Below are 25,409 nucleotides of genomic sequence, written 5' to 3'. Positions count from 1 at the left end.
ATCCTCTGAAGCAAGACCCAGCTAAGCAGCAGTGGCATGGACCTCAACCATTAGAGAGGCAGCAGTACTTCCAGTGGAATCCTCCCACCAGAAGGCACTCCCACCTCAAAAACAGGACCCGTTCATAGGTGCAGCCAGTAACACTAATCCCATCTCAGGCAGCTCTGGAAGATTAAAGGTGACCAAGAATGAGGACTCAAGATCATGCAAAAACGGATTATATTAAATGTGTAATTCAGTGGGGGAAGTGTGCATCAGTCAAGACAATCCTTTAAAAAACACACACACACACACAAAATTCCAGTACTGTTAGCGAGAGTATCCCTTTCTCCATAAGTGACAAAAATCCTCAAATAGAATGGTTGTGGTATTAGATCTCAATGTGATAATGTAAAATTGCTGACTGCTATTTATCTTTCTATGTCTTCAGGAAACGGTTACACCTGCTGCTGCTCTCTGCAGGAGGTGGCAGCCAGAATAACGTCTCCCGATTTTATCTGCTTGCCCACAAAAGTTCACACCTTGAATAAAACTTGGTTGGTCTTAAAGGTGCCACTTGATTCCGACTTCATTCTCCTGATCCATTCACCTGCTGCTCAATTTACAACCCTCCCAAAAAACAGTGTTAAGGTCAGGCCTGCAGTTAACCAGGGGCCCATAAGGCTTGGCCCCCTGACGGGGTTTTTTGGGGGGGCCACCCCCATCCCAGGGCCACTCCTTTCCCTCTCTCTCCTGCACAACTGAAATCATGCATGAGGGGTGGTGGGCGCTTCTGCAAGCCCATCCCATGTTACTTAAACCACACAAGAGGGAAAGGGACAGCCCTGGATTCTCCAGCTTCCTACTCTCACCCCATGGCCCCCTCCCCCTGTGGCCCTTAGTTATGGGGCTGGTTAGGGTCCTATCATAAAATCTGATGGCCTGGTAGCTTCCATCAGGTTTGCCTCAAAGATAGCAGGCAGGCAAATTACAGTAGCTAGCAACCAAGCCAGGCTCTGTCCAAGGATGTGATCTGTGTCCCCAAATCTGAAAAGAGCACTACTTCCTAAGTCTTCCAGAAAGAAAGCATAATGGCTGTAGAGGGGCAACTATACAAATTCTGAATTTATTAAGGATCCAAAGCCTAGAGCTCCATGAGAAAGACATACATATGAATGACAAATACAAGTATTAGGAGTCAGCACAGTAAAGACAGCAAAGGACGATAATGAAACTAAACAAAATGCAACAAAAATGGTATTCTAAATATACACTTAAACTTGATTTCTAAGAAAAAAGAGAACTATTTTATATGATCAAATCCTTGAGACCGAAAGGAAACAGAGTGATGTAAGATGACAAGTTTCAGTCCCTGTGGTTAGGAGTTCAAGAAGGCACCGCTGTCTTCAGATAGCAGCAAACGCTTCTATTTCTCACCTGTCCTCAGGAAGATATGGAGAAGAAATTTCAGAACATACTGGATCACTTGGAACTGTACAACAGATGGATGATTATACTTGTTTGAATCTTTCCTTCTTCACACCTCTTTCTATATTCTATAGTTTTTAAGAAGTTGTATCAGTGGGGAAATACCAATTTTTATATTAAAACTTAGATCATTTTCTTGCAAGCGTGAAAACTGAGGAAATACTAGCAGAAGAATAGGTGGACCTTGGATGATTTGTCCCCAATCCATTTTGGATTTGCAAAGTGGGGATCTGTAAGGACTTGCAGGCAGGGCATATCTTTCCCTTGTATCCCTCCTCCCGTAGCCTCCCCTGTTCCTGCTTCCTTCTCACCCCGTGCCTTTATTTGCCCCCCTTCAGTTTTCCCCTAGTACTCTCCTGAGTTGTGTGGTGGCCACTGCTGTTAGCACAGGGGAGTTGTGTGGTTATCTGGTGGTTGTTTCTGGGCCTGTCCCTGCTGATTCTTCCTCTGTCAGAGGACATGACGGGGGAAGGAGCTGTGACATTTTTCAAGGCTGTTTTGGCCTCCTAGTACACTTCTGAAGTCTAAACATTATTGTCATCGTTGCCTAACAACCCCCAGCATGGTCACTGAAATCTCGAAACATAGCCTCAGTGGGCATTCTTTTCTCACAGACAGAGGTGTTGTTTGTTATTTGGGGGATTTCATTCCCCCTTGAACTTTATTGCAATTTCAGATTTTTCTGCATAGATAAGGATTCATTCAGGTTTCTAGTGAAGCCCTTCTTCTGGCCCTGGTTCCATTATGTGGATTTTTAAAATTCACACTCTAGGGCAGGGATGTTGAACTTATGAGGGCCGGATCTGACATAAATGAGACCTTGTTGGGCTGGGCCAGGCCAGGCCATGTGTGTTAGCAGAGAGATAAATTTTATAAAGAACACAAACACAAACTGCATGATTTGGCCCCCAAACTACATGTTTGACACCCCTGCTCTAGGGCGTGGTTCAGAATTAGACACTTGATAAGTAATAATCAGCACTTTGTATTGTGCCCAGAAACAAATTATCGGCACTTGTAGTTCTGTTAAGTTTGGTGATATGCCTGTAACAAATAGATTGGGGTTTTCTAGTTCTGTATATTTTGTCAAGGCAGTTAAGCAGCCCCAGTTATTTACTAAAAAAAAAAGGTAAAGGTAGTCCTCTGTGCAAACACCAGTCATCTGTCTCTGGGGTGGTGTTGCTTTCACAACGTTTTCACGGCAGACTTTTTACAGGGTGGTTTGCCGTTGCCTTCCCCAGTTATCTACACTTTCCCCCCAGCAACCTGGGTACTCATTTCACCGACCTTGGAAGGAGGGAAGGCTGAGTCAACCTGAGCCAGTTACCTGAAACCAGCTTCCGCTGAGATCAAACTCAGGTTGTGAGCTGAGAGTTCAGATTGCAGTACTGCAGCTTTACCACTCTGTGCCACAGGGCTCTATATTTATTTACTTTAGTTACTTACTACTCTGTGTTAAAAGCCTTTCCCTTTCTAGAGATGCTTCCATTTTTTTCCTGTGTGAACCAGTCTAGAATAAGTGGGGGTTTTGTGCAATTGCTTCATAAGTCAAATAATTGAATACGTAACAGTAAGGTGACCAATTGCACTTACATAACTTTCATTTTGTGAAATTATGGATGAAATCATGATTTATCGTTCCACTCAACATAAATTAACAGTGTTGTATACTTCACAGCAATGAATATCTAAATACTCAATGGATTCAAATTAGGCGTCTCTTTTTGAATGACAATTTTGATTGAAAAACTTGTACACACTTACTCTTCATCATGCAGTGAGGAGTTCATCATCTGACCAGCCAATAGCATCTGGATTTGAAAGAGGATCCAGGTCTGCAAGAGCACTAAACCATGCTGGCATGTCTTGGCTACTAGACTCCACTGAAGCAAAACATGTAAAAATGAAATACTCTGGTTGACATAACATGCTCTTTACAAATATGTTTAGCAACAAAATTTGTCTTAATACTTTGGCCACCCAATGAGAAACATCAGGGTCTTCTCCCTGGAGAAGACCCTGATGCTGGGAAAGACGGAAGGCAAAAGAAGAAGGGAATGGCAAAAGATGAGATGGCTGGACAGTGTTACTGATGTAAGTAACACAAATTTGAGCAGACTTCGGATGATGATGGAAGACAGTAGGGCCTGGCGTGACTTTGTCCAAGGGGTCACAAAGAGTCAGACTCAGCTGTGCGACTGAACAACAACAACTACCTGGTTCGTTTTTTACCTGGAGATGCCGGGAATTGAACCTGGGGCCTTCTGTATGCAAAGCAGAGTCTGAGATGCATCTTCTGTTTACAAGCTTATTGCTGAAACTTGTTTTATATGTTGAATGAATGGGAATGGGAAAATATCTACAACTGCATAAAATCATAGTACAGATCCTGTGCAGAGTGTTGAAGGCATACAAAGTACTGCTTAAATTGACATAGCCTTGCCCCATAGCTTGCATGGAGGGGAACCTACTTTTAAGATCCGATGCAAGTCCATTTTGAAAGATGCAAGTAACAAATACTCCCAATAATTATTTTCAATATAATTTTTTCAAAATCCGATTTCCTTATGCTGGAACTCAGTTAAAGCTATCCAATTTACTTCAAAAAGATCTTTTGCCTTGAATGATTAACAAGAACAACTTGTCACCCTGGTACCTACTATTTAATCCCCCAGCAGCATGAAGGCCTAGATCAAAGAGTTGTGAAGGTAGGAATCCAGATGAATTTGCTAAGGAGTCGTCTTCTGCAGTAGGTGCCTCAACAGAGGTAGCCCTACAAGGGTTCTCAAACACATTTTGGCATTCCTGTGCTTTATTTCCAGTGCTTGAAGAAGGTGAGCTTGTTAAGTTCTCCAGAAAATCAAAGTCTCTCTCAAAAAATTCTTCGACAGACTCTGTTGGCAGGAATTCTTCTGGAAATGATGTAAAACAAAAATACAAGGATTTATAAGATCTTTTCCTTGTGACTACTAAAACCTCTGCAATTCAACATTTATTTAAAATTTAATATTCATGCTCTGCTTTAGAGGAAGAGAACAAATTATGAGGGCAGGATGTGTAAGCTGGCAGCTAAAAAACTGCAAGCTAGCTCACATTAGCTGAGAGGGAACTCTGGTCCCAATTTGTTCATGAGCCTAAACCTCAGCAGTTGCTATGCTGGAAACTGGGTTGTGTGGCACGGTCGGGGGCGGGGGGGGATGGCACCAAGTGCTTTGTGCTACAAATGTAAAGACACCAATGGAAACTGAGGCAAAGTTTAAGCAAGATAAATAGTTACAAGGACAGCAGGACGAAAAGCAGATTGCAGGAAAAGCAGATGTGCTAAAAGAATGGCCACAGAACAGATAAACTGAAGATGGAAAGCTGACAACTGCAGCTAGAAAATACAAATAGATTCTGATGGCTGAATTAGCAAATTATTGTTAAAACAAGGAGACATATAATGTGGCTTATATATTCTATTTGGGTCGTGTTGAAAGACTAAATCATTGCATGTTACATATGAAATGTGTTTGTACAGATGTCAGGGAAAAGCCATTCATAACTGCCCTTCAGTACATTCCATTTTGTATGTGCAGAATCCCATTGTTTAGGAGGCAAGTATAAAGGGGGAATGTATAAAGCAGGCCTATGCAGATTTGCTGAATTCTCACCTTTCTCAGGGACGCATAGTTGGGCATCTCCAAACTTACTACTCTGCCAAAGATCATCTTTTGCATCTTCTGTTCTGGTAATACCAGAACAAAATGTGGCATAGGAAATACCTGCAGTCACAAATAAAGTCACAAATAAATTTTGGGTTTTGGCCACTGTGTGATGCATAGTGTTGGACTAGATAGGCAATTGGCCTGATCCAACATGGCTTCTCTTATGTACACTCACATAATGCTTAGTTTTTTCTACTATTCCAGTGCAATATTCAAAACTGGCCCCAGTCACATAATCATATAGCAGCCAAGCTTAGTATGAATGTAACATTTAAAGGATTTATTTTGTATGCTCTTTCATTTTGCCTTGTTGGAGAAATTGGTTTTTTTTGTCCTGATGTCTCTCATTGTGCAGACTATATGATATCAGCTCCTAATATAAGCTGCCCTGAGCCTGCTTTGGTGAGGAGGGCTGGGTTTAAACTAAATAAATATCCTTATATGGGTGTCCATTCTGTTTTCTTTTTTTGCCACATGCGGCTTAGTGAAGCCAGAAAGAATATCCCATGCTATCTCAAGACCATCTTCCTTGACTGTTTTGAATAGTGCATTCCTAAACAGAATTATGTCTTCCTAAGCCTAATGACTCTGCTTATGATGGCTCTGTTAAGCTTTTTCTAATGGAAGTGGTTAATGCTTTTGACACCTACCATTAAAACAAAGAACACACTGCTGATCCCAGTATTTGTGTGGCTTTCACATGCATTGTTGAAATTGAACCTCAGGGAAAGATCCTGTGTTCAGACTTTATGGAACCACTGTACGTCAAAATTTTATTGCCATTCTTTGTTTTTGTTGTTGTGTGTTCTCTATTATTCAAACCATTCTATTGGGTTCAGTTGGAAACCCACTGTACCTGTTATCTTTCCCTCTGCTCAACTGGAATGAAAAGTAGTAGATAGCGGAAGGCATCCATTTTATAATCAGTTAAAAGCAAAATGCCTTGAGAGCCAGTTTGATGTAGTGGTTGTGCGTGGACTCTTATCTGGGAGAACTGGGTTTGATTCCCTACTCCTCCACTTGCACCTGCTGGAATGGCCTTGGGTCAGCCATAGCTTTCACAGGAGTTGTCATTGAAAGGGCAGCTGCTGTAAGAGTTCTCTCAGCCCCACCTACCTCACAGGGTGTCTGTTGTGGGGGGGAAGAGAGATTGTGAGCGCTGTGAGACTCTGAGATTAAGAGTATAGGGTGAGTTATAAATCCAATATCCTCATCTTCTTTCAGAACATAACAGAATGCTCCACTCCTTCCACTTGCTTTATGAATCTTTAGCTTAGCCAACAGAAAAAGTACCACCCCAGTTCGGGAAAACAGCCAAGCAGGGTGTGACATTTCCTCCAAGGCATAACAAGTATAACACGTTAGAGTAAGGAGAACCATGACCTTGGCAACAAAAATAATAATGAAAGCAAGAATAATAATTGTGAAGCCTTGAACGCAGGAGGGCACTGAACTCTAAGAACAAACTATATCAAGTGAGTCTGGATTCCACTGACTAGGAAGACCCTCATGATCAGTTCTTTTGTTCTATTCTCTGTTGGTGGAGAAGGGAATCCAAGTTGGAATAGAATCAGAGTTGGAAGGGGCCATACAGACCATCTAGTCTAACACCCTACTCCATGCAGGATCAGCCTAAAGCCTAAAGCATCGCCGACAAATAATCATTCAGCTGCGTTTTGAAGAATGCCAATGAAGGGGAGCTCACCACCTTCCTAGACAGCTGATTCCACCTCTGAACCACTTTGACCATAAAAAATTTTTTCCTAATATCCAGCTGGTACTTTTCTGCTTCTGATTTGAGCCCATTGCTTTGGGTCCTGTTCTTGGCTGTTAAATGGAACAACTCCTTGCCTTCCTCCAAATGACAGCCTTTGAAATATTTAAAGAGAGCAATCATGTCCCCCCCTCAGTCTCCTCTTCACTGAATATTCCTAAGGCCCTCAGTCTTCCCTCATAGGATTCTTCCTCCAGGCCCTTGATCATCCTCGTTGCTCTCTTCTGCACCTGCTTGATTTTGTCCACATCTCTTTTGAAGTGAGGCCTCCAGAACTGCACACGGTATTCCAGGTGTGGCCTGACCAAGGCAGTATGAAAGCCAGTATGTGCATCTGCGTGGGCGGCTAAATTGCTGTCATATACTTTTATGTGGATAGGATTTACTGGAACGCTCTCTGGGCAAAGGCTGATGTTTGTTTGCTGGCTTGTAATGCCAAAGAAAATAAGAGCTTGAGATCCATGTGATGCCTTTACCAATTTCCTCAAGGAATGCCTGAGTACTAAAGGCTGTTGATGTAATGGGGACTGTGGGAATAGTTGCTTGGTGCAGGCAAAAGTTGGACTTGGATAGGGAGATACAGGCTGCCTCATTAGGGGTGTTTGAGACCTTGGTTACTATTATGCATGGGGGTGGAAGGATAAGAGTCTAGGATAGTACTGGTAATTAGATCAAAGTATCAAGAAGTTTATGCTTAATGTCTAGGCAAAGAGAATGGACCTGGGGGAACAGAGAGGCCTTGGTAAAACAGATCAAAGCTGTAGGGATCAGCCATGGAGGCTGAGTGGCCAGCTTAACCAGGTCTGAAAGGTCACTGTGGGACTAGCCGAACAGCCTCCACTTCTGTGGTTTTGACTTCCCAGAGGATCCTTGCAAACAGTGGTGTTGGGAGGAGAGCCAGTTTGGTGTAGTGGTTAAGTGTGCGGACTCTTATCTGGGAGAACCGGGTTTGATTCCCCACTCCTCCACTTGCACCTGCTAACATGGCCTTGGGTCAGCCATAGCTCTGGCAGAGGTTGTCCTTGAAAGGGCAGCTGCTGTGAGAGCCCTCTCCAGCCCCACCCACCTCACAGGGTGTCTGTTGTGGGGGAGGAAGGTAAAGGAGATTGTGAGCCACTCTGAGACTCTTCGGAGTGGAGGGCAGGATAGAAATCCAATATCATCATCTTCTTCTTCTTCAGACCAGATGCTAATCTTGAGCAAGGGCATGCGTTCCCTCTGCTCCTTCAAAGGGAAGGTTGGAAAAGAACTTGAAAAGTTTGCAGCATGGAATACGAACAATCTGTTCTGGATCGTTAGAAAAATTTGGCAGAGTGCACCCATTTTGTAAGATTGAGGTCTTGGTGGCTGAGCCACTTTGCCCTGGGGCAATGGATGCTGCTGCTGCGTAGTGACGTAAGGGACATCAAGTTACTGAGGAAATCAACCCAGCTGAGGAAAGCTCCAGTGGAGGCGACAGGACCACATTTCTCCTTGACAGTTAATGTGTGCTTTCATAGACATGTTCTTTGTCTAGACTAGGAAGTGTCTACCTGACAGGTGGCGATGGGAACTTTTCACACATACATGAACACACTTGAAGCTACTTTATACTGAATTGGTATTGTCTACTCAGACTAACAGCAGCTCTTCAGAGTCTCAGGCTGAGTTCTTTCACATCATTTACTACCTGCTCTTCTTAACTGGAGATGCAAGGGGCTGAACTAGAGATTTTCTTTATGCCAAGCTGAGCCATGTCCTACTGCTGAGAAGTGTCCCCTCCCCAGTCTTTCAGAGCAAGGTTTACTGCATGGATGAGAGGGCGATCTGGCTACGACATCTGTCACCCCATTGATTGCCAGGGTTGATTCAGCTGATCTTGCTGGCTAGGTGGGTGTCGCCTCGCACCCTCACCGCTCCATATGCGTCCCTCCCGAAGCTGTGCGCTCGGTGGAGAACGGTGACCATCCCAGATAGAAGGAGCAAAGTTTACTGCATTGAGCTCCAGCCAATTTATGTTGCAGGAGGCTTAAATGTGTTCAAGGATGCTTAGATTTGTTCACTGCCCTTGAACTGACCTATCTTTCAAGTATACTGCTCACTCGGGCAAGTTGGCATCGGGGGCACTGGAAGGATTAATCAAGCCTGAACTCTCCCTAGAAGCTAAAATGATTGAACTGCAGCTATAGTACTTTTGTCCCATTTTGAGAAGAGTCACTGGGAAAGACAATCATGCTAGGAAAAGAGGAAGACCCAACATGAGATGGATTAACTGTATGTATAGTTTGCAAGACCTGAACAAAGCTGTTAATGATAGGATGTTCTGGAGGACATTTAATTCCTATGTTCATTGTATGTTGGAAGCAACTTGATGGTACTTAACACACATACACAATTTTACATTTTGAATTCAAATGTGGTATAGCTGTACCGAAGAAAAAGTTATTTTGTTCAAGATTTGAATGGTTACCATCAACTGTTATATCCCTAAGTGCAATTACTATCAGGCACTTGACCACCCACATACCAGCCTGTATCTATATATGACTTCCTTAATGTATATTAACAATAAACTGTGTCTAATGAAGTTAGTAAGGATAGCAAGTGGTCATGTTAGGTATACTTTTACAGGGAAATCTCCAGTAAAACAGAATTTAGCATCTTACCTGAAGGAGCAAGAGAAGCATCTTCATTCAATAAAACCAGCCTTGAGATTAAAAATAGTCATATTGAGTTTGCAGCATCAGTTCTGATACATTAAGATCATTTAAGTCTACTTTTTCTTACAAAATATACTATGGCAAGTTTAGTCCAGTCATTTCAACGTGATTACACTAGTAAAAATTAGATGCCTCTAATCTCTGGGTTTAAAGTCTAGAGTTAAGAATTCTTATTTCTTTCAATAAAGCCTTTTTAGATACCTTATTTCTGGCCACAGTACGTAAAATTGATCTACATGAATTTGTAACAATCTTTGAATTAATTTCTTTGGAAAATTTCTACTTCAGTCTTGGAGATACATTTGTTTGCAAACAAATCCCATTAGTCACAGTGTCTATTCTGATACATATTTAAGATCTGAATAAACAACAAAAACAGTCTGATGTCTAGCTACTGAAAGGGGTCTGAATAACATAGCCAAACCTTTACCTAAACGGCTTTAAAAGGGGATTAGATTCATGGAGGATAAGTTTATCAATTGCTACTAGCCCTGATGACGGAGGGGAACCTCCACATTCAGAGGCACTAAGCCTCTGAATACCAGAGCCAGAAGGCAACATCAGGGGAAGGCCTTGGCCTCTATGCCCTGATGTTGTTTGCCCAGAAAAACTGGTTGGCCACTGAGTGAGACAGGATGCTGGACTAGATGGACCACTGGTCTGATCCATCAGGGCTTGTCTTATGTTTTTAAACTAATCATTCTAGCCGTGATACAGCTTCTGCCCAGAACACAAGGGCAATATTGTGTCCATATGTACATAAAACCCATAAGAAGCAAGAAGGAGGACCAACAATGTAAATGGCCCCTCCTTGAAATTTGTCATTCTGTATGCAGTAGTGTGGCAGTGTTACAATCCTGCCTATGTCAAGCTGCCTGGTCTTGCTACTTCCAATTAGGATTGGGCATGAACTGAAGTACAAACCAATCTGTCATGAACCAAGCCCAGTTGGTGGTTTGCAAACCTCTATTCATGCCCATCCTGCCCTCACAAGTCCCATGGATCTCCCAGGTGGGTTTGTGTCAGCAGAGGCGCTGGTGCTGGCAGCAGCGCTTGGAGAATGTCTTCTCCAAGCTGTATGGCTTACAAAGCACAATTTAAAGGGAATGTTCTTTTTAAATAGGTTTTGACAGGGGGAGCCATACAGGACTGGAGTGCAAGCAGCAAATCCACCCAGAAGTGGACTGAATTATGTAATCAAGTTTTTTTTGGGGGGGGGGGCGGGTTTACCTGCCGTATTTTCTATTGCACTTACCTTTCAAGGTCTGCAGAAGTTGCATCTTCCTTATTTTCTGCAGTAGATTGGCTAGGTGTCTGCAACTGCATAAACAAGTCATTTTTAAAAAATAAAGATTTCATCTCCAGTGAGACTTCTCTAAAAAGATACATATCCTAACTAATCATTTTGTTATCTTTTCTGCACAGATCAGATGACAAAACTCTGCACAAAGTAATTTATTTTGTATCTGGGAGAGGTTACTAAAATCTTTTAGAACACCACTGTTCCAGAATAAGCAAGACAAACATTCTGGACAGAGAAGACTATATGCCCTATTAATCCTATGTTTTAAGGATAGACTTAATGAATCACTGGAGAATTCATGAGAAAGACAAACTGAATTGACTAGCCATATCTCAGATTCTTCAAACCTTACTGTGTTTTATCATTGTCACACCCCAGCCAGGTTGCTCCCTTTCTTCCTTCTTCAGTAAAATACTCATAAAGCACAGAGGTTCTTTATGTTGTGATTTTCTGCAGAGATGTTACTGTTCTAGCAAGGTGTTAATCAGTAATGATAAAGTCTCTGCACATCGGATGAGATTCTTGCAGACATCAGAAAGCATTCCAACTCAAAAGTTATGAAAGAAGAGAATACTACAGCAGTTAGTGTCTCAATAAGCCAGGATGATTTGATACTTTCCCAAGATTGGAAAATAAGCAACAAGGGACGGATGGTGGCTCAGTGGTAGAGCAGCAGAAGGTCCCAGATTCAATTCCCCGGCATCTCCAACTAAAAAGCATCCGGGCAAATAGGTGTGAAAAACCTCAGCTTGAGACCCTGGAGAGCTGCTGCCAGTCTGAGTAGACAATACTGACTTTGATGGACCAAGGGTCTGATTCAGTAGAAGGCAGCTTCATATGTTCAGCAACTTAAGTGAATGTAAGATGGCTTTGCACATTGCAATGATTTTTTGGAGATATACACATATATACACCACATTTTATGGGTAGACATGTGGGCACCCATCTAGCATGTCTTTGAAAAAGAAAACATGATAAGATTATGTGTTTATGCTGCACCCCCTCCAAAGTAGGGACAGGGAAATACTTTTGTGATAGCATCATGTAAACTCTGACATTACTGAGGAGACGCAGGTGGGTAGTGCCTTCTCATCCCCAACTTATAGGTGAGGCCTATGCCTGGGTATAGGTTTAAGTTTACACTTGAAAATATAAGGTGTGTACTTAAACTCAATGCGGCATCATGGCTGGGCTTTGGCATCCTGTTAAGTGCTTTTTCGATGGCCATACTGTGTGCAATGTCTGAAACAGCCCTTACCTATATGCATATTATTGTGTGCCAATGAGGTCAAATCAAAAGAAAGAGAGGCTAAGCAATCATTCACTAGCCATAATGCCTCTTCTATCTTTCTCACAACTTTGGATGATACAGCACAACCATTACTTGTTAAATGTATTTAACATCTTTTATTTCGTGTTTCATTATGTTCCTTTTTTCCCTCATTTGGCCAGGTTTCTGAGATTAAAAATAAACCAATTTATAGTACATCTGGAAGTAGAATGTGCTATGATACTATGTACTTTTAGACCCAGCAAATTCCAGCATGCTTTTCTTTCTAGAGCCGGTACTTTTCTGTATTAGTTAAAATATACAACATACCTCAGATGCCACAGGATAGTTTGAGTGAGAACATACAAAGCACGCATGAATTTCAGTCATCTTTTGAGCGAACTTTTCACAGAAATGCAAAAAAGCTGTCTAAAGCAAAATAAAAATACGAATATTAATGGACATATATGACTATTTTCATACATGGTGGTGCTGCAGTAGGCAAGCTATACATGCAAGAAATATTATGGGGCAACATTTGACCCTCAGAGCACTTCCTTTGTAGAGCAAGACTCCAATGATCAATGGTAGCAGTCAAGTTTCTTTAAATGGTCATGAAAGGGGGCTAGCTAAATATTATACACAAATATGAGTAATGATGCCCCAAACAATTTTTTTTTGGGGGGGGGGATGTTATGGAATGAGAAATTTTGAGTTAAAAAAATGATGACAAGAAAGTGTAATTATCCTTTTCTGGCCCAACATCTCTTATGCTTAAACAGCAAATTTCAGAGCAAACAAACAGATACGGAAAGGATTAAGCATTCCCTAGCTGCTTCTCAGAGCCCCATGGTGCAGAGTGGTAAAGCTGCAGTACTGCAGTCGGAGCCCTCTGCTCATGACCTGAGTTCGATCCCAGCGGAAGCTGGTTCAGGTAGCCGGCTTGAGGTTGACTCAGCCTTCCATCTATTCATACACACTCTCTCCTTGAATCCAGTGACCCAGGCACTAAGCTTCTGTAATCTCCAGACTGGACTACAGTGCATGCTATACATGGGGCTGCCATAGAAGGCGACTCAGACTTCAGCTAATGAAAACTGCAGCTGCCAGTCAACTAGCAGGTGTTGGACACCAGATGCATATAACCTCAACTTTGCATGTTACATTGGCTTTCTAAAATCCCAGTGTGGTTGAACCCCTCTTTTCAGGAGGTGCATTTGGCCTCCACAATAGAACTGGCCTGGTGGTGACACCAACTCTATGGAATGGCTGATCTAAGGAGGTACATGGAACAACTCTTGGTATATTTAGGAAACTATGCAAGGCAGGTCTATTCCAGTGGGCTTTTGACAGCTATTATCTTTCTCTTTTTTTGCTTTTTATTCTATTTTTAATTGGTTGCTTTGCTTACTGATGCATTTGTTCATTTACTGATTTGGAGTGTGTGCAGTTTTATTTTATTAGAATTATGTCTTGGGTAGTCTGCACGCTGTTCTGATTGCTATAAAAGCATCAGTAATGGCAGAAACCTCAAACAACAATATAGTATCAGAACAGCCCATAAAATATTCAGTGTATAAATCTCTGACTTCAATACTTCTGCTCTTAATTCATTGCCATCACACTGAAGAAAAAACAGAGTAGAAATTAGTAGATTAATAAACAGAATATAAATAAATAGATGGTATAGGGGTACCACTTCTGCCTCAAACTGGAACAGATACCTGGTAGATAGCAAGGAAGTGTGACAGTACGTTACAGCGGCTGGCTCCAAGAAGGTCTACCTTCTGACATACATCCATCTTCAGTTTATCAAACTGAGTTTTAGCATTTCTTACTTGCATCTGAACCTACAATGGCAAACAATTATACCAGCTTAGGAATCTATCTTTCACATTCGGACTCAACAAAATATTACTTTCATGCCTGACCATGTAATCTTCTACAAAAGTACAGCAGCCAACAAAATCATGCTGAGGACACAACTGATATATTTGCACCAATGTTAAAACCCTAAGCCAGCACCAATGGCCTCTTAGCATATGACCCTCACTATGAAGAACTGACTGATTCCATCTCATTCTTGCCTAGTTTCATATAACCATAGGTTAAAAAAAAGGGGTTAATTGTAGCTATTTCTGATGGAGTTGTTTGTTCCCCCCCAGACATACCCCAGTACCCAATTTGGCTTTCATCATTAATTTTCTCTACAGCATAAGAAATTCTTTAAACTGTTAGTTTTAAGTAATATTGCATTTTCCCTCTACTTTCAGACTTGTGTTACACTTGAAACTGAAAAGGCATTTTATTAATCATTGGTTTTAGGATTTGAATTTGGAGGTATTAGAAGAGACTCAAATAATTGTGGGATCTCTCAGCTGATCTCTCCCTTCTTGTTGTAAGGAAGGATTGGGAAGAGGTACAAGAAGCTGCTCATATACTCAAGGCCAACACCTGATCTCACATATAAACCCTAGAAGGAAAATGACATCTGAACAAGGTATAGAACAACTTTGTGTTGAGGATTTATACTTTTTTGAACTTCTCCATTTGATTGTGGGTGTCTGGATCCAATTCCTGGGAAGCATCCTTCATCCACAGCAAAGCCCCTCGATACTCTGTGCGGGCCTGTTCCATTCGATTGATTGTTAACAAGGTATCAGATACAGCCCTCTGACTAAACGTTGCAAGTTCTTTTCCAAGGCGAGACAAAGGGATGCAGAGAGCCAGCCTGAATATAAAGAGAAATATACAGTGGATTGCTGGACTGAATCAAGGCAGTATTGCAAAAGTTTAGCATAGACAGGAGAATCCAGCAATGTGTCAGCAGAGGGCACTGGTGGCTAGAGACCTTTGCCATGTTCCCCCCCATCCAGCAGTCCATCCCAGAAAAATTAGTGTTCACATGACTTGTGTATGTTGGGAAGCTGCTGTTAGTGCAGATGGGTCCTGTGACTCTAGGGAATCAGCTTTCCTAGGCTCATAAAGGACTGCAGGGGAGAGAGAAACATGGCAAAAATCCATGCTCCTTGTCATGACAGGTTGCTGGCTCTAGCCTCCTATTACTAGAGCTCTAAGCATGCAAAAGCCCACAGAACAGTACTTACAGTACAGATTAGTTGCACCGCAGTGGAACATATTATAGGAACTGCTGATTCTCCCCTCCCCCCATCATTTTTCTTTCTTTAGACTTGCAGTGGCAAATTACAACCTGAACACATATTTAATGCATCTTGAATTACAAATGTGGATCTTTGGTTGATGTGGGCTTAATTTTTTTTTATGCTGTAATTTCCAAAGAATGGCCACTGTTTGCTAAACGTGATGCAGGTTAGCAAAGTTTCTTCTCTCCCTTCCCCAGCAGAAGAAAGAAAATTCACTTTGAAGAAGGGAGTGATGAAGGGGAGGAAGCGTATGATCCAACAGCCTGCACCTTCACCACATCTGCACAGATTGTGCAAGTGTTCATATAAAAGACTTGAATTGATTAAGGATTGTTTGAACAGTTACAGTAAGAGTTGGGGGGAAAATGATGTGCAAAAGAAAAAGAAAGTAAGAATAATATAAAAATAATTATAACACAAAGGCAGTATAAAAATGTATACTAATCCTAAGTAGAAGACTATTTTTAATGAAAACTAAATACTGGTGGATCAGACCTGTGGTCTATCTAGTCCAGCATCCTGTCTCACACAGTGGCCAACCAGTTCCTCTGGAGGCCCAACAACAGGGAACAGTATTTAGTTTTCATCGGTTAAGTGACCAAAGATTAATGCCCCCTTTCAGATTTTATTGGATTAAAGCCAATGTAAATCGATGAATCAATTATTTATTTTTTCCAACAGCTAGCTGTGAAATCCTAAACAGTTATTCCTTCTAACCCTTTTGAAGTCAGTGGCCTTAGGGTGTACCTCTGCTAGGGATTATATTTTTAGGATGATTAATATTTCAAGAGAGATGGTGAAGCAATAAAAAAGTGAACACTTGCAGTTTCACTTACTTTTATGAACTGCTTAGATTTTATATTTAATATCCTGATGCACTCTATTTCTATACAGCCTCCTTGTACTCTGGAGTACCGAATAAGAATTGCATGTACTCCGTATATTATTTTTATAGCACTGGTACCAAATTAAATTTTGAGCAAATGGGATAATAAAAAACATAAACCTTTGCTGGGAAGATGAACAGAGGGCCTTGCCAGTAGCATCGATCATTCTGCCAATCTGAGCTTCGCCTTGGTCTGCTTGGACCTTTAAGAAGAGCCCCAGCTCATTTTCTTGCTCAGAAATAGCTAGGAGAGAAAGAATGGACATATAAGTGGCTTTATATCTCTTATAGTCACCTGGTATTTAAACAAAATTGTTTCCAGGAGATGGAAAACATTTATAAAGACCAATGGCAGAGGGATACCTATGTTAACTGTGTTGTAAAACTGACAAAAGAGGTATGAGGGCACCTTCAAGACTTAAAACTGTATTGTGGCATAATGTTTTCATGGGCTGCATCCCTATTTTGCAGATGCAAAGAAAGCCTAAATTACAGTAAATCTGTTAAGTCTTTTAGGTACCAAGAGACTCTTTGTATTCAGAGAGATTACATGATAAACTAGCCTTACTAAAGAAATTTGGGCTTATTTTGACCTTGGAAGTTATGGAGGGGAATTACCCATTTAATGCTTTCTACAGACACCAAACCCCTATTATGCTTTCTCCTAAATGAACTGCAGTGCCCTGAAGTCCCTCTCTTCCCTCCCACTACCCTTCTATTTTAAGTTTGAGGTTTATCATCATTCTGGCCCCCAATAGACTTGACTTGAAAGTGATAGCACTATGCATAATTGTATTTGGGATTTCTTGTGTCCTCAACAAACATTGAAACATTATTTTTGCACTCTTTCCATGCAAAAAGGTGGAGCAAATTTTATAGGAAGGTGGAGCAAATAGTGAAAATAAAGTTTTACAGATTCCCAGCTGTATTTTATGCTTGGTCTTGTCAGCCACCAGCGAGCCTGCAGCAAACGTGGACTATTGCACCCTTCTTAAATCTTCGTTCGCGAAGCCAAGCCGAGAGAGAGAGAGAGAGAGAGAGAGAGAGAGAGAGAGAGAGTAGGATCACAATATCCAGGGCAGGAGGTGGTGACAGAGCTGCATAATAGACTGATACAAGCCTCACAGTCAGTGTTCCCTCTAAGTTGAGTCAGTGTGAGCTAGCTCACAGTTTTTTAGCCTCTGGTTTACACATTTTTGTCTTAGATCAGGAAGGATGGCCCCAGAGCAATCTAATTTATGCAATTGCCAAATCACTCACTCACAACTTTAATGCCAATAGCTCACAAAGAATTTTTGCTCACAAGCCTCTGCAGTTTAGAGGAAGCATTGCTCACAGCTGGATTTGACTTGTGTCTTAGAGCAGGGGTGGCCAACGGTAGCTCTCCAGATGTTTTTGCCTACAACTCCCATCAGCCCCAGCCAGCATGGCCAATGGCTGAGGCTGATGGGAGTTGTAGGCAAAAAAACATCTGGAGAGCTACCATTGGCCACCCCTGCCTTAGAGTATGAGGGAGGCACACTTAGCCACCATGGCACTAGATAGGCAATGAATATATAAAATAAGTGCAGTAATGCACAATGTCTCCTGCCACAGAATAAATAAATCTTTTACACAAATGTTTCGGATAGAAAAGAAAGTAACTGTGACTTGAATGAAGAACCTTTTCCCTTGTCGACATCATTGTGAATACAGACACATTCGTCGCACTAGTAAAAAAGTATCCACACAGGAATTCTGAGAGTGTACCTTCCTCTGCCAGCTTTCATTTCTCCTGTCATGCCACTAGATGGCTTTTTCAAGTTTAATTGCTAGATTTAAAAAGTAAATGTAGTCTCCTGTGCAAGCAGCAGTCATTTCCGACTCTGGGGTGATGCTGCATCATGGGGTGGTTTGTCACTGCCTTCTCCAGTCATCTACACTTTACCCCCAGCAAGCTAGATTACAATAGTATTATAGCATTCTAATAATGTACTGTTGCGATCCACTAGTTCCGATGAATGCCTAGCTTTCTTTTTTAAAAAGTTAATCTCTAACCATTTTGGTTGTGCAGATATAAGAGAAAAGGACTTGCTTTTTCCCTCTAATGAAACCTGGAGACTCAGAGGATGTGGTAGATCTTGCCAATAGATAGTTATCATTATAACATTGCAGTGCTATTATGTTCTAGCAAGCACCAGTCTTTAAACAAACTGAAAAGGTCCTCTGGTGGTACAGAGGATAATGGTGGCTATGGGGCAGGGTAAGGCAAAGAAACAGGACTTTCAAAATGTGCACCTCTCATCCACACAGTGTGCAAATGTACTCTGACTGCAATCCAAAAAGACTGTATAAATCCAGATTTGGGAAACGCTGAAACAAAGTGGGGGTAGGGGGTGGAGAGAGGCAATGAAAAGGGGACAATTAGGGGACAAACCCCACTTCTGTTCAAAAGTTAACCTGGGCAAAACCTCCCTGTTGAAGCAATTTTTACTGTTATGAAGAAAAGGTCAATTAATGATTTACCTTGACCCTACACTGTGCACAAGTTCTGATTCTAGAGTATCTCGATATGTATCTATGTTGTATTTACTAGGCTAAAATTTTAATAATTCCATTTCCCTGCATCAGGTATCATACTAATAAAATGCATGAATTTAAATTCTGTGAATTGGACACTCTATTGTCTGAAGGTGTCTTTGTACCCTATACTCTGGCTGGCTGGTAAGTTTTCCTCTTGCTTATTTTTGCATGTGCACTGTTACGGCATCACACAGGGATGTAATAATACATATACTGAACAACTGAAAGTGTGCCTGAGTATCAGGATTAAAATTGTTTTGATGCTATTGTAGTTCAGCGGGATTAAGTCCCATTCAATGGAATTAAATTGTAATTTTATTCAGATATAAGAATTAAGATGCAAGACTAGTACAAGCAGGAAGTTCAGTTATTTGTCAAATACAATTAATCATCTGTGCCTACAAACACCATTACTGTAAACTGATGTATGTACACTTCTTGATGCAAAGTACTAATAATGGCTGACAAAATTCAACACCTGAAAACCTTCTGTCTCCATCTAATCTAATCTGAAAATGTTTTAAGGAATTGTATATGAATACTGCCGAATTTAAATAACTACTTCATAACAAAACGAATTAAGATACGCTTCTGGCAATTTACCATTAAGTCTTTGCTGGTATTTTTCAATTGTCTTTAGAAGATCTGTACAAGTCATCTGAATGGTCTGGAAAACCTTTAAAATAAAAAGAGTTTACTGGTATATTAATTTGGCCAAGCTCATACAAGCAATAAAATTATGATCAACTTTCATGAACTGGACTGGCAAATCTCCAGCACCGGTTTAAACTCAGAGATGCTTGATCAGTCAACTATTCAGTCCACAAGAAGCCATCCATACAGGCTAATGTTCAACAGATTGTTCATATTCTAACATTGCATATGTTTTTGACACAAAAAAGTTGCTTATGCATGTGTGTTCTCATACTGTTTTCCCGCAGCGGCATCCGCTTCCTCCTCCTTGCCAGCTGTTGACCACTTTCTCAATGTACATAAAATATTTACCCTTCACAGTGAAGGATGCACATGCATAAGGCTTCTCCCTCTGTCCCTTTCAGCTGTCTTACCCAGTGTTCATTAACAGGAAAGGCAGATGAACAATCTTGATCTGGAGTAATTTGTTCATGTACATTCTTGCAATGGTCTGCCTTCACCGTCCCCTCCTGAAAACCAGTTTCTGTATTCCCTGAAGGTCTGTACCTCTATGGCTAAGGAAACTTTTGTCAATCTCATGTCAGGTTTAGACACTCAAAGTTCTGCTTCTCCTTACTCCTTAGCAGGTCTACTCAGAAATAGGTATCATATTATTCAGTGAGGCTTAATCCCATGAAGTGCCCTTGCTGCAGAGAGAGCTCACCAATTGTACCGAAAATAAAACAGACAGACTTTCAATTGTTGAGAAAGTCATGTCAATCTCACTTCCAGTTCCTGAGTTCAGAGCTATGGTCCTCCAAACTAAAATGCAGAAGGCCAAGACCAATATGAGGAAGATCACAGACCTCCATCAGTCCGTAAAATTGTGAGCAGATACAACCACAAATCAGATTGAACCATATGAGAAAGGGGAAGATTTGACACCTCATGTCCCGCTTGCTTCAAGAACTGAGACAGCTTCACCTGCTGTTATTAATATTATTAAGAGGGAAATACAAGGTATAAAAAGACAGGACTTTCCCCCATTAAAATGGCTAACAACTGTGTGGGCAGCCTGATTTTTGATTATTTATGTCAGGGGTCCCCAACCTCTGGGCTGTGGACCAGTACTGGTCGGTGGCCTGTTAGCAACCGGGTTGTGAGTTGTATAAATATTTCATTATATATTACAATGTAGTAGTAGTAATAATAATAATAATAATAACAACAGCAGCACATTGGATTTATACCCTGCCCTCCACTCCAAATCTCAGAGTGGTTCACAATTTCCTTTATCTTCCTCCCCCACAAGAGACACCCTGTGAGGTGGGTGGGGCTCAGAGAGCTCTCCCCAGAAGCTGCCCTTTCAAGGACAACTCTGTGAGAGCTATGGCGGACCCAAGGGCCTTCCAGCAGCTGCAAGTGGAGGAGTGGGAAATCAAACCTGGTTCTTCCACTTAACTACCACACCAAAATAAAGTGCAAAATTGTATCATCCCAAAACCATCACCGCTGCCCCCCGCCCCCTCCAGTCCGTGGAAAAATTGTCTTCCACAAAACCAGTCCCTGGTGCCACAAAGGTTGGGGACCACTGATTTATGTTACAGTCCACTCTATTCAGAGCATCTAACAGAAGTTTTTTCCAGAGGCATTTCAGTCCCTAAAGGGCCCACTATCTGATTTATAAATCTGGGTACCAGTCCCAGTCATGGTGGAGATGGAGTCTTTGTAGCTCTGCCCAGGAGCTAGAATAGCGAAAAGAACTAACACATATAACTTATTCCAAGTCACACCATTGGTCTATTGAGGTCAATTCTATTTACTATGACATCAGCTCTCCAGGATCTCTGGTAGTAGTCTTTCATATTGCCTGCTACTGGATTATTTTCACTGGAGATGCTATAAAATCAAACTTAGAGCCACCAGTGGGGCATGAAGGGCTAAATCTCCTTTTCCTATCCTGCACAACCCTAATCTAAAAATATGCAAGTAATTTACTATTTATAGACTGATGGAATTCCATAATGCTGATTACATCTGTTTTGACTAGGATAGAGCTCACCTTTTATGCTGAAGGTGAGACTGACCAAGGCTTTTGGTTGCTAAGAAAGTCTTAGTTAATTTAATGTCATGTACCTAGACTCCTAGCTGAACAGTGGCCAAACACACTGCATGGTATATTGAAATTGATGAAGGTTTTCTTAGCAATTGAAAATCTTGGTAAATTTTATCTTCAATAATGGGGAGAATACACTTTAGCAATTTGAAGAACGGCAGCCCTGACCACAGCAACTTGAAAAGAAACTGACAGAGGGCCTCTTAGCCATAAATGTATACATCATCAGATGACATAGAATTTTTAAAAGGAACAGGTCCTGGCTATGAAGATGTAAAAGGAGGAATGTTACTAAACATGCAGGTAGTTGTGCAGGTGTAAAACTGCTCACAGTACTGTCTGCAAACAAATATTGGAGCTACCGTAATCGAATAAAAAGCCAAACTATTTTAACTCAATTTTGTGAATCTGTACAAGAAGTTAAATGAATATAAACCAACTTCTCAAGAACTCAACTGCTTTAGTTTAGTTCAGATGTTTCCATACACCAATAGCACTAGAAATTAAATTAACTGCCACTATGATAATGAGATGGGAATTATATAAATAGTTCATGAATGTTATTGCAACTTTGGCCAATACAACTGAAACTTCACTGACAGCCAACATTGTTCATGTTGCAGCTGGCAAAATGCTAGAACTTCCTCTAGGTATTGTTTTGGAGAATACAAAGGAGCAATAGTATTAAGTTCTCCTGGAGCTTACTATAGGCCCTGTTCTAAGGGCCCTCTAAACTCTTGGAGGATTGGCTACATCAGCACTGTATGGCCTAATATGCAAAGGAGTTCCTGCTACAAAAAAAGCCCTGCTGCTACCTGCCTGAAATTCTATGTGAAACTCTACCAAAAAAACCACCAAGTATAGAACAAAGGTAGATATTAAAATGGTTTAATTTGAATTCTATTTAAGACAGATGCGACAGTCACAAAATCAGTTTTCTCAGCATTCATTTTAAAAATGGTGGTTACCTCTAGCTTGGCATCTAACTCTGCATCAGAGGCTACCACATGTTCATCTTCTTTCTTTCCTGTGACTTTAATTAGGACTTGTTTTGTTTTCCAGTATTTCTTCTGCATTTTGCTAACTACTGACTGCTCTCCTGGATTGTTCTGCTTGTAGGTGTCCATGAAGCTACTAAAACATGGGAGAAAGGATGAAGGGAAAAAAATCAATAAAAAAGCATCCTAGGAAGAGTTACATCAAAGTTCATTGATATCATCAAACTTAGAAGGAAATTGCTCTGCTTAGCAGGGCATCGTTGTATTTTTATACTGATGTTATGTTCTATTTTTTCTCTTTTAATGTCAAAAGTTGCTTTGGATATGTTTGCTTTTACAAAAAGTGACATCCAAGTTTTTAGATAATATTTTGCTCATCTAAATCTATACCTTTGCACATCTGAAAGAGCTTAACAGCGACAGAATGGTTATGTTTTGTTTATTTAAAATATGTACCTTCCCATTAAGGCAGGACACAAAATAAACAAACAAAAATAAAATGAACTCTAAAAACCCTAAAGAGCTAAAATAAGCTGGCAGTAAAACTACTATCTAGCTATAAATTTTAAAGTGTGTTCTTCACTTCCCAAATGCTTAACCAAATGAAACTGTTTCAACCAACAGAATAAAGGGGGAAAGTGCCAAGCAAATGTGTCAAGGACAGGTAGATCCATAGTCTGGGCAATTCTATTTTTAAAAAGTTCTTATGACCTGATGAACAGACTTCTGGTGAAAACCTCAGCAAGGAAGGAGAGTTATATGAGAGGTTCAGTCTTTCAGGCATGTTGATTGATGACCACTTGGGATAAGAATGATGATAGCATTTTGAAACTGTGCCTGAAACCCAGTGTGAGGTGAGGCACTGACAGCAACATTAATGTTTCATTTACAATACAGTAAAATATTTTTCACAGATTAACAAATTAATTGAATAATGGTTCATATTCAAGAAAACCTTTATACTGTTAGATCTTAAAAAAGTAAAGGTTACGTCTCCTGTGTAAGCACCAGTCATTTTTGACTCTGGAGTGATGTTGCTTTCACAACGTTTTCACGGCAGACTTTTTATGGCGTGGTTTGCCATTGCCTTCCCCAGACATCTACGCTTCCCCCCCCAGCAAGCTGGGTACTCATTTTACTGACCTTGGAAGGATGGAAGTCTGAGTCAACCTGGAGCCGGCTACCTGAACCCAGCTTCTGCTGGGATTGAACTCAGGTTGTGAGCAGAGGGCTCCAACTGCAGTACTGCAGCTTTACCACTCTGCGCTACGGGGCTCACTGTTAGATCTACCTCAAAATAAATCCTCTGGGACCACATGCTGCTGTTAATTCATTGGAGTTCTGACAAGCTTTAAAACTTCTCTCATGTTTTAAATTTAGATGACTGTATGCTTAGAGTTGCAATATTTTTCTGTTTTATTGGTTTCTATGCATAGATATTTTGTGAGAGCACCTGTCTTAATTATTCCTCGTTTCTTTGGTCTGGAAAAGTCATTTCCCCCCTTCAAATCAACTCTTTCCAGCTTTTCTAAAAAAATAATTAAACATCAGTGTCCAAAACCAGTAAGCCCCTTAGCAAGGCCAAGTATTATACTGGATCATATACTGACTTACACTGACAAGGAATTGTGGTCATATATATCCTTACAACAACCCTTTGAGGCAGGATAGTCTTAAAATAGCATCCATTAAGCAAAATTTGAACCCTTCCTTCAGCTAAGGGAGCCTTCTTCCCTAAGTGGCTCTTTGTCCAACAGAAGAATCACATCACATAATTGAGATAATTTGGCTAAAAATAAATATTGTTTTCTTGTTAATACAAAATCTTCCCACTTACATTGTTCTATCAGATATAGCTTTCTGATACTATGTCGTCTTCTTCAGTATATTTCTCAGTGTTAAAATACCATAAATGAAATATTATTTTATACTTTTTCACATGAGCAGAAAAGGAAACACAGTTTACAAACTGCAATCCTAGATTGCCATATGATGCAGTGCTCAGCAATTCGATATCCAAGCTTGGTTTAGCCTGGACAGGTAAGTTTTATATTTCAAGGCGATGCTATCATTTACCACAATAGTCTCTCAAATTAAATTAGCAATTTCAGAATAACATCCTTAACATTCTTGGGGAGGGTCCTGCCTTATTAAGAAAATTATATGCCTGTCTTTGGCAAATGCATGAAGCCCATTTGCACTAAGTAATTAGAAGTGTACATTACAGAAGCAGGAAAAGCTAAAAGACTGTATAGGTGAGCCTCTATCAGGAAACACCATCATTAAACCTTCCATCATATCTCCCCCTTCCAACAGTCAACTAAATTAATTTGTGAATGTCTCAAACTTTAGTCACCCATCTCTGTTCATAGCAAGGTAATGCTCTGGATCCTAATCCAACACACACCTTGCTGTAAACAAAGATGGACGAATACAGGTTGGGTCACACAAAGTAATTTCTAACTTCCCTTTATATTGAACTTGTTAGAAAGAAGCACAAACCACCTCACTTTCCCATTCATTGGCCTGTAACATTATTCTCCTTCACAAACGCAAGCAGGGGTGGGAGGCAGGAAAGAAAGACTAGTATTAAAAAAAAAAGGTAATTTTTAAAAATTACATCTCAGCAGCATTTGTCTAAGCATACCTTTATTGCAGCCGACTCAACTTCCTCTGGACTTTTTAGCTAGTAAAGATACGGAGATCCTGTTACAGCGGGGAGGGGGGGGATGTGGCTGAAAGAATGACAGGCTCAGGTTACCATATTTTGAAAAGCAAAAAAGGGGACATATTTCCCGACTGACTACTACAAACAAGTGATCACTATGAC

General features: G+C 40.8%; 2 protein-coding genes across 3 annotated transcripts in view; both read right to left on the bottom strand.

The window, feature by feature from the left end:
* Window positions 1-25,409, bottom strand: part of WDR12 (WD repeat domain 12) — a 344,303-nt gene that overhangs the window by 291,434 nt on the left and 27,460 nt on the right. The window lies entirely within an intron of this gene.
* On the bottom strand, window positions 1,079-25,314 carry ICA1L (islet cell autoantigen 1 like). Of its 2 annotated transcripts, XM_060256991.1 has the most exons (13): window positions 25,227-25,314; window positions 22,550-22,715; window positions 19,436-19,508; window positions 16,391-16,514; window positions 14,753-14,951; window positions 13,945-14,070; window positions 12,551-12,649; window positions 10,903-10,967; window positions 9,594-9,634; window positions 5,121-5,231; window positions 4,128-4,379; window positions 3,232-3,350; window positions 1,079-1,416 (listed from the first exon to the last, which is right to left on the bottom strand). In XM_060256991.1, the coding sequence occupies exons 2-12, from the start codon at window positions 22,706-22,708 to the stop codon at window positions 3,238-3,240; spliced, it is 1,362 nt and encodes a 453-aa protein (XP_060112974.1). In that variant the 5' UTR covers window positions 22,709-22,715; window positions 25,227-25,314; the 3' UTR covers window positions 1,079-1,416; window positions 3,232-3,237. The 2 variants fall into 2 exon arrangements, with proteins under 2 accessions (XP_060112974.1, XP_060112975.1); XM_060256992.1 differs by lacking the exons at window positions 1,079-1,416; window positions 3,232-3,350; window positions 4,128-4,379; ... (3 more) ...; window positions 12,551-12,649; window positions 13,945-14,070 and having other exon boundaries at window positions 14,662-14,951.

The sequence above is a fragment of the Heteronotia binoei genome, chromosome 16, assembly GCF_032191835.1.
Source record: "Heteronotia binoei isolate CCM8104 ecotype False Entrance Well chromosome 16, APGP_CSIRO_Hbin_v1, whole genome shotgun sequence".
NCBI classification, from domain to species: Eukaryota; Metazoa; Chordata; class Lepidosauria; order Squamata; family Gekkonidae; genus Heteronotia; species Heteronotia binoei.
The sequence above is the reverse complement of the archived record's forward strand: the minus strand, read 5'-3'. Positions and strand labels throughout refer to the sequence as shown.